General features: G+C 27.3%; 2 protein-coding genes across 16 annotated transcripts in view; one reads left to right on the top strand and one right to left on the bottom strand.

Moving 5' to 3' along the window:
* LOC124429531 (long-chain-fatty-acid--CoA ligase 4) overlaps positions 1-3,260 on the top strand; it is a 23,589-nt gene extending 20,329 nt beyond the window's left edge. For 12 of the 13 annotated variants that reach the window (XM_046974934.1, XM_046974932.1, XM_046974930.1 and 9 more), the window contains 7 exons: positions 1-145; positions 508-876; positions 1,137-1,532; positions 1,672-1,984; positions 2,114-2,377; positions 2,479-2,754; positions 2,862-3,260. The exon at positions 1-145 is cut by the window's left edge and continues 210 nt beyond it. In XM_046974934.1, coding sequence (XP_046830890.1) covers positions 1-145; positions 508-876; positions 1,137-1,532; positions 1,672-1,984; positions 2,114-2,377; positions 2,479-2,754; positions 2,862-3,016 — 1,918 coding nt within the window. In that variant the 3' untranslated portion in view covers positions 3,017-3,260. Of the gene's footprint in view, positions 146-507; positions 877-1,136; positions 1,533-1,671; positions 1,985-2,113; positions 2,378-2,478; positions 2,755-2,861 lie in introns of those variants that run through there. The other variant, XM_046974918.1, reaches the window with a different exon arrangement.
* Positions 3,261-9,339: 6,079 nt separating this feature from the next.
* The window catches only part of LOC124429492, a 10,378-nt gene continuing 2,217 nt past the window's right edge, over positions 9,340-17,500 (bottom strand). For 2 of the 3 annotated variants that reach the window (XM_046974838.1, XM_046974839.1), the window contains exons 2-5: positions 12,670-12,761; positions 12,046-12,252; positions 10,414-10,712; positions 9,340-9,533 (exon numbers count right to left, since the gene is read on the bottom strand). In XM_046974838.1, the coding sequence (XP_046830794.1) occupies positions 10,567-10,712; positions 12,046-12,130 (231 nt within the window). In that variant the 5' untranslated portion in view covers positions 12,131-12,252; positions 12,670-12,761 and the 3' untranslated portion in view covers positions 9,340-9,533; positions 10,414-10,566. The remainder of the gene's footprint in view (positions 9,534-10,413; positions 10,713-12,045; positions 12,253-12,669; positions 12,762-17,500) is intronic. The other variant, XM_046974840.1, reaches the window with a different exon arrangement.

Here is a 17,500-nt window from a genome sequence, read left to right as displayed (position 1 = left end):
CAAGCTCGAACGAGAAAAAGTTTGTACGCTTGAGGCTGTCTTGCTTTGGGTTAGCAAGATACATGGTGAAAAAAAGTGTCTTGGTACCAGACAAATCCTTGCTGAGGAGGATGAGGTTCAACCTAACGGAAGAATCTTTAAAAAGGTAAAATAGTTTTATATTATTATTTTTGAAATAATGTGAAATTCCGTATTTTCTCTCTCTCTCTCTCTCTCTCTCTCTCTCTCTCTCTCGCTCTCTCTCTCTTCATCAAAGAAAGAAGGGAAAAATTTTCTTTTTGTTTTAATTGAATTGCATTCGATTGAATAAAATCACAGCTTGATTTAAATATTTCTAGAGGGAATTTTTTTTTCCGATGATATATCTTGTAACGCCATAAGAACTTTCGATTGAAATGATTATAAATTAAATAGAAATATTAGCTCGAATATGTTTCGAATTATTTAGAATGATATATGGAAGTTTTATATAAAAATGTAAATGGTATCAATCAATTTTCATTTTAGTATAAAATGGGAGATTACAAATGGAAATCGTTCGTGGATGTTGAAAGATTGGCCGCTTCCTTTAGTCGCGGATTGGTCGAGAATGGTCTTACTCTACGTAAGAACATAGTAATTTTTGCGGAGACCAGGGCAGAATGGATGATCGCGGCCCACGCTTGTTTCAAACAAAATCTAACGGTGGTAACGATTTACGCGACACTTGGAGATGAGGCTATAACACATGGTATCAATCAGACAGAAGTTGACACAGTTATTACTAGCCATGATTTGTTACCGAAATTTAAACGACTTTTACATGTGTTACCTGAAGTTAAGAATATTATTTATATGGAGGATCAACTTAAACCAACTGAGACAAATGGTTATAAGGTAATATGATAGATAAATTATAGATAAGAATATAGTGCGACGTACTATTAATTTTTTTGACCGATCCTACTACCCACCTACATTGTATAATCATCTATTATTAAACAAATCATTTTGTTCAATTAGATTCTCAAAGAGAGTAATTAAAAATAATTAATTACTCCAGATATTATATACATCACTCTTTAATTCTTATGAATTCACTTAGAAGTTAGCTAATCAAATTTAATTAAATTCTAAACATATTTACTTGTTATCAGGAAGGAGTACGGCTGATGCCATTCTCAGATATTATCAAAGTAGGAAACACGTCTAAAGCAGTAACAGTTTCACCGAAAGCAGAGGACACTGCTATTATAATGTATACATCGGGTTCAACTGGTGTACCAAAAGGTGTCTTACTTAGTCACAAGAACATTGTGGCAACCTTAAAAGCATTCTGCGATGCTGTTGAAATTAAATCAGATGATGTTTTTCTCGGATTCCTACCGCTCGCTCATGTTTTCGAACTTCTTGCTGAAAGTGTATGCTTACTTACTGGTGTACCTATTGGTTATAGTTCACCTCTTACAATGATTGATTCGAGTAGCAAGATTCAACGAGGTTCCAAGGGTGATGCTTCTGTTCTTCATCCTACTTGTTTGACTGCAGTGCCGGTAAAATATTTCATTTTTTAAATATTTATATTATATCATTGTATAGAAAAAAATGATTACTATATTTTATTATTATTATTATTATTTTTAAATGGCAGTGATTATTAAATTATTATAGAACAATTATTATTGATTTTAGCTTATTCTAGATAGGATATCTAAAGGTATAAATGAGAAAGTGAAAAAATCTGGACCTTTCAAATTAGCCATCTTTAATTTTGCTTATCATTATAAATTAAAATGGACAAAACGTGGATATGATACTCCTTTATTCGACAAATACATCTTTGGTGCAGCCAAGCAAATACTTGGTGGTCGATTGAGACTTATTCTCTCTGGTGGTGCACCTTTGAGTCCTGAGACTCATACTCAAGTAAAATTGTGTCTTTGTGTTACCGTTACTCAGGGATATGGTCTTACGGAAACTTGTTCTTGTGCTACTGTCATGGATAGTACGTATTTTTATATCTTTCCTTGTGACACGTTTTTGAAAAAATATACATATAAGTTTACTTTTCTCATTATTTATATAATGTATTTATTCATTTATTTATTTATTTATTTTTTTTTTTTTTTGGTAGCATATGATAGAAGTATTGGAAGAGCTGGAGCTCCAACAACAGCTTGTGATATTCGTCTTGAGAATTGGGAAGAAGCTGGTTATCGAGTAACAAATTTACCACATCCAAGGGGTGAGATCGTTATAGGAGGTGACAACGTCTCGGTTGGATATTATAAGTTAGCTGAGAAAACAAAAGAGGATTTCTTCCAGGAAAATGGTAGACAATGGTTCAGAACTGGTGATATTGGTGAATTTCATCCTGATGGTTCTATGGAGATCATAGGTAATAATATAATTTTGATATAGCTTAACATTTTTCTTTTATTTTTATCTTCTTTTTATTGTTATTAATTATATATATATATATTGAATTATTGATTCTAGATCGAAAGAAAGATTTGATCAAATTACAACTAGGCGAATATGTTTCATTGGGTAAAGTCGAAGCAGAGTTAAAGACATGTCCAGTTGTAGAAAATATTTGTGTTTATGGAGATGGAAGTAAAGTTTATACTGTAGCACTTGTAGTACCTAATCATCATATACTTGAAGAGATTGCTTCCAATATTGGCATTACTGGAAAGACTTTCGAGGAACTTTGCGACGATCCATTGGTGGAAAGAGCAGTACTTCAAGAGTTAATCGAGCATTCAAAGAAATGTAAGAATAATCGTTTGCATTATTATTATTACTATTTTCTAATTGTATTGACCTCGTTCATATTCGCATCTAAATTTTTTTTTTCTTTTTTTATATTTCTATAACAGGTCAGTTACAAAAGTTTGAAATACCTGGCGCAGTAAAACTCTGTCCTGAACAATGGTCACCCGACATGGGTCTTGTAACAGCTGCGTTTAAACTTAAAAGAAAGGCTGTACAGGAACGTTATCAACATGAAATTAACAGAATGTATGCTTCGTGATGTCGGGCTAAAATGTGCACGAGGTGTAAGGAATAATTTGTATAAAAGAAAGAAGAAAAGAAAAGAAAAAAAAAAAAAAAGAAAGAAAGGAAAAAAACGAATAAACGAAAATGTCTAAGGAAGGCCACCCTCGTCCGATGGAACAGTACCTCGAGAAACATTAGACATTGTTTTATCTGGTAATCATATGTTTTTTTTTTTTTTTTTTTTTTTTTTATATATATATATATATAACAAATTATTATCATTAACGAAGAAACGAGTTGTGAAAGTCCTTGTATAACGAAAGTTATAAGCTTTGTAGTGTCTTTTGTTGTTGTCTTCCGATAGTAAACAGGTTCGATTTATGTTTTCATCGTTTTTATGTGTGTATATGTATATATATATATACATATATATATATATATATATATATATATATACATATATATATATATGAAAATATATGAAGAGATTAAAAGATTCATATCTCTCGATAAATATTGCGGAAATTTCATGTTGAAGCGATTCTATCAAGAATATATTTTTATCTAATATGAATGATACAAATGATAAGAAGACAGAGAAAGAGATAGGAACAAAGAAAGAAAGAGCCTAGTAAGTAAATAAAAATAATAATAAACTGTCGATATATATATATATATATATATATAAATATATATATATAGAGTGAGCGGTGGGAGGAACAAAATAAAAACAAAATAAAACAAAAAGAAACAAATGGTGCAGGACGACCGTCCTCTATTATTATCATAAATAGTAAGAAAAAGAAACAAGGGACGTTCGTTTATAAGATTAAAATCTTTATTTATATTCTCTTATTTTTTTTTCGACAATTGTCATATGATATTGTTTAGTATGCGTTTTTAATATTACGTCCGAGGGAATCTATCTGAACAATAGTAATCGACCGAGGATGAACATTCTGAAAATGAACTGATTGCGTAAGTTCACGAATCGTACTGTGTACTTACTTTAAGTATTATAAGTAATCGCCGAGCTTAAGGAAAATATGGAGGAGGGCTACTTGGAAAAAAAAAGGAACAAAAGAAACAAAAAAAAAAATAAATAAAATAAAATAAAATAAAACAAAACAACAAAAGAAAATTAAAAAAAAAAAATAATAAAACAAGTAAAAAAAATAATAAATTGTCGTTATTTCGATTAACTTTGATGTGTATGTGTATATATATATATATATATATATATATATATATATATATATAAACTATAGAAGAGAGAAAGGAAAAATGAATGATTTTTATTACATACATATAAACAATTTATCGTTCTGCGTTAGAAAGAAGATATGTACATTGTTAGTTTAAACATTAAAAAAAGAAAAAAAAAAATAACCAAAAATTCGAAAGCATTTAACATTTAATTTAAGTTGCGACTATTTTTTTTGTATTTTTTTTTTTTATATTTGTTTTTTTTTTGTATTTTTCTAATTCCTAATTGTTATTGGGATTGTCAATCAGGATTATACTCATTGTCATTTTAATATAATAATAATATTCGTGGATGATATGTATATTGACGAAAAAAAAAAAAAAAAAAAACAATTTTGCCTACATTTTGCAGTGTCGATATAAAAATTATAAGAACACACACACATACACAAACACACAATATTTTTTTTTCTTGATCACGTATGCAATGTATATATGTGTGTGTGTTGGTCTGATGAGTACTCTCTTATTGTTATAATTTGCATGCATGTACGTACTTGTGTGTATGTAAAGGTTGATAATTAATATATAAGAAATAAAAAATATATGAAAGAGAGAGGGAGAGAGGGGGAGGAAGGGGAGGAAAAAAGAAACATGTGAAAGAAAGTCAAAGTCCATAACGAAAGTGTGGAAATACGTGTGCATTGAATTTAGTCTTCCCATTTTCTCGTGAATCCATTGATTTTATTTTTCTTTTTTTTTTTTTCTTTTTTTTTTTTACGATCGACATTAAGAAAGTAAATTATTATTATGAGGATAGAATTTTCCTTAAAAAAAAAAAAAAAAAAAAGAAAAAAAATTGAAATATAATTATTATTATTATCTTAAAAATATTTTATAAAATTAAAAAAAAAAAAAAGAAAAAAAAAGAATTATATAATGATAAAAGCCAAATGTTTTTTCTCTTTCTATATAAAAAAGATTATATATATACATACATATATACATACATACATACATACATATACATACATATAAATTATTATTATTAATATTTTTATACATAAATAGAACATTTTCTCTTTTCATTATTCTAGTTCACATATTTCTTTATTAAGATTGATCGTTGAATTAATAAACGGGTGATGATGCGTTAAAAACAAATCGAGAAGTCAATGTAGGCAGCTCGACTTTTACATTTCATTTTATTATTATTATTATTATTATTATTATTATTATTATTATTATTATTATTATTTTTTTTTTTTTTTTACTTTATTTTTTTCATTTAAAAATGCGAAGTTCCTGGTTATGAATGAAAACTTATCGAGTATACAAGGAGGATAGGTACTAATTTTTAACGAATTAAAATCTGTATTAGATATTATTAAATGGATACGAAAAGATATCGTTTGTCACTCACCACGTCTTATATTGCATCAGAATAATAATTATTATGAATTATTCTGAAACGATGATTTAAAATTAATAAATCTGTACAAATTTGTACAAAAACTTGTATCATAGAGAGAGAGAGAGAGAGGGGGGGGGGGGAGAGAGAGAGAAAGAAAATTAATATGGCTCTATATGTACATAACGAGATATGTATACTATATATACCTACCTTGAAAAAACAGTATACAGCGTTTTCAATTTACTCAAATGAGTAAAGTAGAAACGTCACACTGTTATCCATTATCCCAATATAAAAACATACTATGAAGTTTAGTTTAGTTGAAGAGAATGATATCATATATATATATATATATATATATATATATATATATATATATCAATGTATATATATGTATTATATAGGGTGGTTCATATAAAGTGTTATAAACTATATTTATCGAAACTATTACAAATAGTTATGTTCCTTTTTTTTTCTTTTTTTTTTTTTTTTTCTTTTCTTTTTTTATGTAATTAAATGTAAATAAAAATAATTAAAAAAATAATTTTATTCTCCAATTTGATTTATATTAAATCGATATTATTTATTACGATTTGGATATAATAATTATTTCGTAACAGTTTATGTGGACCAGCTTGCATAAATATGTGTATACATGTTTATATATTATCATACTGGGTAGCCCGTCATTAAGTGTCAACAAATTTATTTCTATAGAAATGATTAAAGATGTAAAATCTTTTTTTCATTCTTTGTTTTTTTTTTTTGTTTTATTTTGTTTTGTTTTGTTTTTAATACCTTAAACGACATAAAAAGATTGATTGATGATGGTCAAATGTAAGCAAAAATAATTGATAGATTTTGTTTAGTTATGAATTAATTTGATTTATGTTAAATCGATATTATTTATTAACGATTTGGATATATAAATATTTCGTAAAAATTTATATGGATCATCTTTTAATAAATGCATTATATCGGATGGTACACATGAAGTGTTACAAAACGTGTTTCTATAAAAAATTGATTACAAATTTAGATTTAAGTATTGTCATTATCTTTTTGTTTTTCTTTTTATTCATGATTAAATATAAATAAAGTTAGTTGCTAAATATAGTTATCTTTTAACTATTGAATTTAATTTGTCATTTATCACGATTTCGATATAAACATTCTGTAACAGTTTAAATCGACCATCTTGTGTATATATATATATATATATATATATATATATATATATAGAAAGAGATAAAGAGAAAGATATATAAATTTATCTTTCCATTAGTAGAGTTTTCAATTTTTTTATTCGTTATAAATGCATCAAGAGAAATGATCTATCATAATAATACATAGAACGATCTGTCAAGTTGGTCATTGCAATAGTAGTAGTATTAGTAATAGTAATAATAGTAGTAGTAATAGTAGTAGTATTAATAATAGTACTAGTACTAGTAATAGTAGTAGTAGTAGTAAGTAATAGTAGACGTTGCAATATCGAACCGTACAACCCGAAATTGGTAATTCCTAACCCTGTGATGTGTATACAACGATAACGATGGATCTTATTAGAGAAGGAAAGATTTTTGTTGCGACTGAACGTTTCCATTTTTCTTTCTATCTTTGTCTTCCTTTTTTCGTCCATTTTTTTTCTTTTTTCTTTTTTTTTCTTTTTTTTTTTTTTTTCTTTCTTTTTCGAACACACGTATGTATATAATACATATAGAAGAAGTAGTAAAGTATAATAGTGGCAGAATTTTAACGTTTGTTGGCATCGGATTCGTTCGACTACGATCGTTCGCATATATAGTCCTTGACATATTTATTATTACAAGCTTTAATGGACCAGCAAGTGATCATCGATCGGATTAATTTCTGATCGGAATTGCAATTGTGTGCTACCGAGAAACCGTCCATTTCAATAGATATTCATTTTTAATATTTCTTTTTCTTTCTTTTTCTTTTCTTTTCTTTTTTCTCTTTCTTCTTCTTCTTTTATCTTTTCCTTTTTTTTTTTTTTTTCTTCCCCGGACGATATGGCAATATTGATACGTTTCGATTTCATTGGCCGATTTAATTTCAATTAATTATTAATTATTCATTGAGAAATAAATTATTTAATTGATTGCATCCAAAATTATTCATTATATAAATTAATTAATCAATTTCCGATAGTATTAGATTATTTTAAATATATGTATGTATTCGTCGAACGATCGTGTTCGTAAAATCGTTTTTCATTTAACGAACGTTCAAGTTTGTAAAAGAAATCAAGAAAAAAGAAAAAAGAAAAAAAAGAAAAGGAAAATTATTAATTATAAAATAACAATGAACGTCTCTGGTACGATGAAAAATAATTTTCGGAATCGAGGAACAACATAATCTTCATTTTCTATACGTCCATTACAATGATTTCCATATTTTTCTTGTCTTCTCGTCTAAGGAACAATTTATATATTTATATATTTATATATATATATATATATATATATATATAACTATTTTCTCGTATTAAATATGTAAACTATCTAATGCTAAATACCCGTTCTTCTTCATTTTATTATTATTATTATTATTATTATTATTATTATTATTATTATTATTATTATTATTATTCTAAATCTATATGATCGATGGATTAATTATTAATAATAATGATTTACGAATAGGTATGTAATATATAATGTATGTATGTACGCTTTACATAGTATATAATATATATATATATATATATATATATATATATATATATTCATATATATATATATTCATATATATATATATACGTATACATATATATATCCATTAGAGTTTTTGGTCAAAATTCTTACGATCAGTACGTGCGTTTATATCGCATTTTTTTTCAAATATATATTTTTCACAGTTAAATAGAAGACAATAGAGGAGAAAGAGAGAAAGAGACGAAAGGCGAATGAGAAAGCTTCGTTCAAAGTTTCAAGGGAATATTATCTACATGTATAATTTTTTTTTCAGTTAATGAAGGAGAGAACCAAAAAAAAAAAGAAAAAGAAAATAAAAACCGTAGAAAGAAAATAGAAAACTTGAAAATCAATTTGTTTTTGCTCTCGGTCCTATTCCATTGTCTTCGAACAATCGTAAAATCGAAAAATTTCTAATAATATCTAATCTCTTCGACATCTCGTCGCTAATTTAGCTCGTTTTCTCGTTTGTTTCATTTTTTTCTGTTTTCTTTTTATTTGTTTATTTTTTCTTTTTTCTCCTTTTTTTTTTTCTTTTTTACGTTTTTTATGTTTTCATTTTACTACTCGAGAGAACACTTTGATCAAAGACTTTCATTAATTTTTGTCACAGATGGTACGTAAAATCGATTGGAAGAAGGATTTGTCAAAGACGACATCTAATCATCTTTCTTTGCGTTCGTTTTTTTAGAATTTCATATATTCTTTGCTTGTTTGTTTGTTTGTTTGTTTGTTTGTTTGTTTGTTCCTTGAAACACAGTTGATAGAGATTAAAACGATCGTATCTCAAATGTTGCAGGAAGAAGAGTTTTTTTCCCTTTCTTTCTTTCTTTCTTTTTTTTCTTTTTTCTTTTTTTTCTTTTTTCTTTTTTTTTTTTTTAAATGCATTCTATTATTATACTATTTACACTAATGTCTTCTCGATCCTTGTCATCACAGTGGGAGAGCTTAACTTCGTTTTCAGTTGTTTGTCTCTTTTATTTAGTTATTTATTCAATTTATTTATTTATTTATTTCTTCTTCTTTTTTCTTTTTCTCTCTCTCTCTCTCTCTCTCTCTCTCTCTCTCTCTCTCTCTCTCTCTCTCTCTCTCTCTTTCTCCCTTTTTTTTCATCGAGAACGTTCACTTAAAGCTTTAAAACGTAGGTATGTATATTGGAGCAGCACTCTGTTGAATTTCTCTCCTCGACGCAAACTCGATTTCGTCGTACGTTACTGGAAAATAGAAAGAGAAAAAGAGAGAGAGAGAAATAGGCAGAAAGGGGGAGAGGAGGGAGAGAGAGTGAGAGAGAGAGAGAGAGAGAGAGAGAAGGACATGAAAAAAGGAAATAAAGCAGACAAAAATGCGCAGGCTTGAACGAAAATTTGCATGCGTATCACGATCGACTTTAATGCAAAGCAGCCAACTTTGCCTCTGTGATTTATGGATCCATCAAAATCACCTTTCTACGAGATTTCTAGTTTATCTTAAAAAGGTCCACTGCGAGTTACATCGTTCGGATAGAATATTATTATTATTATTATTATTATTTCTTTTTTCTTTTGTAAATATTTCTCTCTTCAAAGAAAAAAAAGAAAGAAAGAAAAAAAAAAAGATGTACGTTTCTCGAATGCCCCTTTAATTCGTCCTAATTTCTTCTTAAGGGGGGAAAAGAAAAAAAGGAAAAAAAAAAAAAAACAAACGAACACGAACGAAAGATGTTTCTTTCAGTCCGATTCGAAATTTTTTTACGAGATTAAATTTGTAATAATATAGTTAACCCTTTGAGGCGTAATAATTTGTTTAGAAATTCGTTTAAAAAAGAGAAAGTATAATAAAAAATATACAGTAATTATCTTTTACAGAAATATCTCCACCGAAATTTACAACCGAACATTAATATATTATAATAATTGTTTGAACAAGTGGATTAGAAAGCTAAATCAAAATTTCCTGTTTTTTTTTCTTTTTTTTTTTTTTTTTTTTTTTTTTTCTTTTTTTGAAATATCGAGAAAGAACATTTATTTAACAATTCATATCTACAGATTTTGACGTCATAAATATTAGAAGGAAAAAGAAACGATAAGGAAAAAAGTTAGAAATATAGTCACTCACTTTGAAGGGATCACCATCGATTTGACATTCCACTTATACGGTGATGTAATAAGCTCGTGGCTTGTCCTTCGAGATTGTGGGGCTGAAGTAAACCCTAGGGGTTGTTGGTGTGAAAGTTGAGCAAGTCGCCCAAGAGGGCGGTGGTAACGTGTGTCAGGAGGAATAGTAACCCTCGTGACGTTTACGACACTTTTCACGTGCTATATAGCAAAGTGCTATCGTTATCAACACGGCTATCGTTATACCCATGCCGATACTGATCCATATGATCTCTTCGTTAATACCACTGTAACCTTTACCTGAAATCAATTATGGTATATTTCTAACATCGCAATTTTGAAATAATTATTCCGCTACGAATTTTCTTCTTTTCTTTTTTTTTTTTTTTTCTTTTAGTAAAAAAAATATACATATATTGATGAAAAAAATAATTTACGAATATTATGTCAACGAAATATATGTTGTATTAATGAAAAGTTTACGTTGATTAATACAAAGGAAAATAAAAAATGAAAAGGAAACATTTTCTGTAAAAAATAGATTCGCCTGAATTTATGCAATATGTATGAAGACGAGGGTATATCAACAGTTGCATACATTCAGGCGTTGCAAAAATTTATATTCTACATGCATATACAGAAATCGAACGATTTAAATTGATGACCTATAACCAATGAAAAAAAATTTTTTTTTTTAATGGAAGTAACACAATTATATATATATGTATATAAAAATTTATATAGATATATATAAATTCTTATATATATATATATACAGACATATATAGATACATACATAAGAAAAGAAATATATTGTATTATTATATTATATTTCTAATGTATTATGTATTTAATTATTAAAAGAATATAATATATATATATATATATTTATTTATATTTATATATTATATTCTTAACAATAAAACTTATTCTCTTAGACACGGATTCCATTCTGAAGGTTTAATGAAATAGAGGAGATTAAACGGGAAATTTACAAGATTTTGTTCTTTTTTAATTGTTTTATAGGATATTTGAAATATCTATTGAAGGAATATTAAAGTAATATGAAATTTTTGAGTTTGACATTTAAAAAGAACTTTACTTAAAATCAAGATCGAAAGTTCTTTTTTTTTTTTTAATGATATCGATGAATTTCTAGAAACTTTGTTTGAAGAAAAATTGTCGCACAGGAATATCTTGAAGTATAACTTTACAATATTACTTTCCAATTTTGATATCACATTCTACTGGAAATACGAATCACTTATAAACTTTTATATTTGACAACTTTTTTATCCCCGTTTTTACCTCGTACACATTTTAAAATGTATTTGAAATGTTTTGGAAATTATTTGTAATATATATGGAATACATTCGAGTAAATAATATATACTTATACAAAAATCGTTAAGTTATATATACATATATACATACATATATATATTTAATGAATTATTTACATATCTTTGAGATCGTCTTTTAATAAGTCAAGAGTAAAATCTTCAAAATTAGTTAGAGAGAAATAGAAATGAATATGAAGAGAGAAAGAGAGAGAAAGAGAGAAAAAAGAGAACAAAATCCAACATTTTCCTTTCTCCTCAATTTCATGCTCCGCTCTATAGAATATCTATACCTAATGCCATGATATCCACACCATTACCATTGTAATGGGAACTATAAATCCCAACTTTGCCAGCAACACGTCCACCGACCGGCATTTTCTGTCTTTTTCCTTTTCTTCCTTCCTTCCTTCTTCCTTCCTTCCTTCCTTCCTTCCTTCCTTCCTTCCTTCCTTCCTTCCTTCCTTTTTTCCTTCCTTCCTTCAATTCACGTTTGTCACCTAATGAGGACAAAAAAAAAAGAAAAGAAAAAAAAAGGATCAACAACCATTATTTCTTCGTGAAATATTTCAATTAATCGAATGATTAATTTAATAAACTTTTTCAAACGAAATAAAGAATTTCCGAAAGTATTTATGGATAATTTTTCTTTTTATATTCTTTAACATAATCGCACTTCGTTGTTTCCGTTAGAACATTTTCTACTTAAATATAAAAACTTTTAGGAGGATTATTTCGACGTTAAGACGGTGAAAGAATGACGAAGGAATTATTATCAAATGGATAGATCGGGAAAAAGAGTTATTTGTATTCTTACGGTAGGAAATAAAAATTTCCATTACGAGAAGTGTTTTACGTTAATTAATGAAAGACGAATTTTAATGAAAAGTTTTTAATCGTTTAGAAAGTCCTTTTACCTCGAAGTGTCAAAAAGTTGGTAAGTCATGTGCATCTCCTTCCTTATGTACGAACGATGTGCATCTTCTTCTTAGAACACGATCTGATCGAACTGAAACATTGTAAAAGTTATATCGATTTACATACATCTATATACATACGTACATACATGCATACATACATATATATATATATAAAATATTTTCTATAAAGTATATTTACACACTTTACGTATGCAATCATTGATACATAAGAATTTATATGGATTGCATATATGAATAATATACACGAATGTATAAACGGTTGCATACATTCAGGAGTTGTATAAATTTATATTTTACGCATATTAATGTCGATGTAAATGATCAAATGAAGACATTATTGTTTCAACTGACATAACAAATAATGTTACATTCGTTTCGACATCCCCTACATTAATTCATAGTAAAATTCTATATAGTAGTTTATTGAAATTCTGTTCTACTGAGAAATGTATTTGCATCGAGGTGAACGTTTATAAATGCATCCTTCAAACAAAAGGATATGAAGCTTTACAAATGTTTTCTCATACTGTCGTTGGTAACTGGATTAACAATAAATAGTTTTAAATATAGACTATACATATGTGTATATATACATATTTATATTAATATACAGTATCAATGCTTTGTATTTGTATAGCATCAATTCATTGTATTTATATACATATACATATACGTATACTATTATATTTAATATAATGGCGTTTAATATAATTCACTTTTGAAGTCTTCAAAAAATTTTTTAACCATTTTTTTTTAATCGACATAATTCCTCTTAACACTTGAATACGCTTTATTTTCACGAGGTGTTATAAAAATGAGCTATTCATTAAGCTTAATAATAAATACTTCGTCATTGACATGGCTTGAAAAATTAATGTGAGCAAAGTTCTAAGTAATATTCATGTATGTATTATCGAGAATAACAATTTTTCATGAACGATTAAATTCTTTCTTGGTAAGAATATATAATCGTTGTAAAAATTTAAAATTTCTCTTTCTATCTCTCTTTTTCTATATATATATATATAAAAATACACACACACACACACACTCGCGCGCGTATAAAACGTAATTTCGCAAATCTCATGAGATTTACGAGATCCATGACGACGATTTCGTTTAAAGACATTTTCACGACATATCTTTATAAGCGTCTGATTCAATTTTCTTTCCTGTTCGACGTGATATCTTTAGACATTTTTATTTTTCTTTCTTCCCTTTTTTTTTCTTTTCTTTTTTCTTTTTTTTTTCCTTTTTATAACCGATTGAAACATTAATAAATTCATTTCTATTGTAACACATAATACAAATAACATATAATATACCAAAAGTACATTATGACGTACAGTATGAAAATTAAATCTGTTATTATTTAAAATCAGAATAAAATCAAAATGATAATTTATAAGAGATAACGATAATTTCCATTTCTTTTGTTAAAACGTTTTAATACATAAATTATTCATTATTTCTTATATATTTCATTTAGATTGAAAGATTAGAATGATCCTTATGAATTAAGAATTAATTCCCCTATTCATCAATTTATCCTTCCTCTTTGATTTTATTTTTAAATAAAGCATATTCACGATGTTTTTTTAGCTTTTAGAAAGCTTGAGTGAATTCATTGTTTGCCATAAGGATAGGTCACGTGACGTAAGTCCTCCACTTAAGTCCTCTTTCTCCCTTTTTTTTCCATCCCCCTCACCTGCCCACCCCACTCTCACTCTACTCTCACTCTCTCTCTCTCTTTATCTTTTTCACTTAAGAGAATCTCATGGTTACTTTGACATCATAGCCAGAGGGCCGAAGATTCAATCCTCAGTTTCAGGACTTTACTTATACGTAATACTTGCTTTTGTTATTGCTTTGTGAAAAACATTTCGTTTATGGATGTCTTTGGATAATTGAATGCAACAAGTTACTTATGTTTCGCAATTAAACATACATACATGTTTTCTATGTATGTCAGTATATACAAGTACACATGCGATAATACATGAGATATTCTTTATCAGTATTTAAGTGTAGTATACGTGTATATACTGTAGTCCATTGTGACTTTTACAATTGCATAGAACAGTTTTGTTCTCGGTTTACTGTGATAGACCAAATACCATTGTTGTCTTTGAATGTTTTGTTTTTATAACAGTTTTCTGTTTTCTTTTTTTTTTTTTTTTTTTTTTTTTTTTTCTCTACACGCTCGAGTACTATCCTCCAACCTTTCTACTTTTTCACTCGTCAAAATACTACCCACATTGACGATACTCTAAAGAGGGTAGAATCTAGAGTGAAAGGGAGAGGTAGAGAGAAAGAGAAAGAGAAAGAGAGAGAGAGAGAGAGAGAGAGAGAGAGAGAGAGAGAGAGAGGAGAAATAGAGTATCCGTGTCTTTTTACTGAAGATTACTTTCCTCACTTTCTTTTTCTTATTTCTTTTTCGTCTTCTTATTTTATGTCTTCTTCTTCTTCTTCTTCTTCGTCTTCGTCTTCGTTTTCGTCTTCTTCTTCTTCTTGCTTGGATTATATTGATTTTTCCTTTACTCGAAAGAAAAATTTCATCTGGTGATTTTTCGTAGTAAAGTGAAAATATTTCTTTCATTTTTGCATAATTTTGATACACATACAAACACACACAAACACACACATATATATATATATATATATATATATATATATATATAAATGAAAAATCAGCATATAATCGAAAAAAAAATTATATATACAAAAAGAAATTATGAATATTTTTTTTTCCAATAATATTTTATATTTAAAAATCGAAAGAAATTATATAACATTTGAGTATTCTTCTTTTGTCTTTCCTATTTTCCGTTTTTTTTTTTTTTTTTTTTTTTTTTTTTTTTTTTTTTATGTAATAATAAATTTTTTTTTTTTTTTTTTTTTTTTTTTTTTTTTTTTTTTTTTTAATTCGAATTTAAAGTGACAAAAATTTTTTTTTTTTATTACGAATATAAAGTGACAAAAGTACTTATGTCTTTCTAACTTAGAGGATATTCGTGATAGTTGGAGAAATAATATTTACAATTTTTACGTTTAAATCTCGTTAAAGACGATTTCACGTAAGATCTTCTTGCTTTATTTACTTGCTCTAACATTTTGCTTATTTTTTTTTTCTTTTCTTTCCCCCTCCACCCCCCCCCCCTCAAAACTCTCCGTTACCTACATCCGATGCATTCTTGGCTTTCATCCCTGAAAATCTTTCTCTTTTCGTCCCTCGAGCTTTTAAGGTCGACCTCGAACAACTTGGTGGGTATCGTTAATTTATAGAAATACTTTAAAAGACCATTTTATACTTTTTTATGTATAACTGCATACATACATACATATATATATATATATATATATATATAAATAGTTTTATAATAGGTATATGATAAGAAATAAGATTTGGATTATGTTGGCAAAGTTTTCTTGATAATTAACACAAGAAAAGTAATTAATTAAAAAAAGAATTAAGAAAAGATTTAATACAAAAATTATTTACGTTAATATTTTATAAATTTAATAAAAAATTATATATATATATATAACTTATATAATCTACTTATATAATTATTTTATAAATTTAAAAAATATAACTCACATAGTATACGTAATAGTTTTATTAATTTTATCAAAAAAGAAGGAAAAAAGAAGAAAGATAATTTATATAATCGTTATATAAATTTAAAACAAAAGAAAAAAATCAAAAAAATTCTTTCATAAATATATATATACATATATACGTGCGTACATGTATTAAAGCTTTTGTTTATTTATTTCTATAAGAGCCGATACATTTGACTGCATATTTTATGCTCAGAATATATATAATAAATTTATTCTTGGAAAAATGCATAAAAAGGAAATCTTCTTTCCAAAGCAAATTTTCTTTATTCGATCAAAACGAATGCTTACGAATTGAAAGGAATACTCTATATTTATATATAGATATCTCTATATATTATATACAATATATCTCTATATACAATATACATAACTACATAGTATATTGGGAAGATACACACATATATCCACCTATCACCTACCCATCCATACATACATACATACACACACACACATTAACAATGCTAAGTTTAAATCGTTTTATTTCTTACGAAGGATACCGAGTTTCTTACTAGGGCTTGAGAATGAGGATGGGGAGAGGTTGGGGAGAGGTTGGGGAGAGGTTGGGGAGAGGTTGGGGTTGGCGATGAGGGTAGGTTGGGAAGAAAAGAGATGGGGTGGTAAGATGGATCGAGAGAAGAAATTTTACGACTTGGCACGTGAAACGATCTCGAAGCGTATCCCACGGCCTTCCGCAACGATCCGAGCAATTAACTATATTACGTGGCACGCGATTGATCCTTGTTATAATATTCAACGTATGTCATGTCCCAATTAAAATTTTTATCAACAATATATATATATATATATATATGTAACGTGGATATCGCCCGGGTATCCATCGATTGTTATTGGCATATACGTATATCTACGTATTGTATGTAGATGTGTATACATGCATATAAATATATGTATTGCATGCATACAGGGTGTCTCGTATAAATTTAAACAATTTGAAGTGTCTTCAGTTGTTTTTGATAATGCGAAAGTAAAAGAAAAAGAAAAAAAAAAAAAAAAAAGAAGAAAGAAAGAAAAATTAACTTCTTTTTATAATCGAAAACATTTTTATTATTAGTGTAGATTCGTTGTTTGTAATAAGACGTATTTCAATAGTGCGACGTATTTTAATATTATATATTTTGTAATTATATACTTAATGAAACATCTCGTCGAGATATCTTCT

This window comes from Vespa crabro, chromosome 15 (assembly GCF_910589235.1).
Source record: "Vespa crabro chromosome 15, iyVesCrab1.2, whole genome shotgun sequence".
Classification (NCBI taxonomy): Eukaryota; Metazoa; Arthropoda; class Insecta; order Hymenoptera; family Vespidae; genus Vespa; species Vespa crabro.
This window is presented reverse-complemented; position numbering and strand designations above follow the sequence as displayed.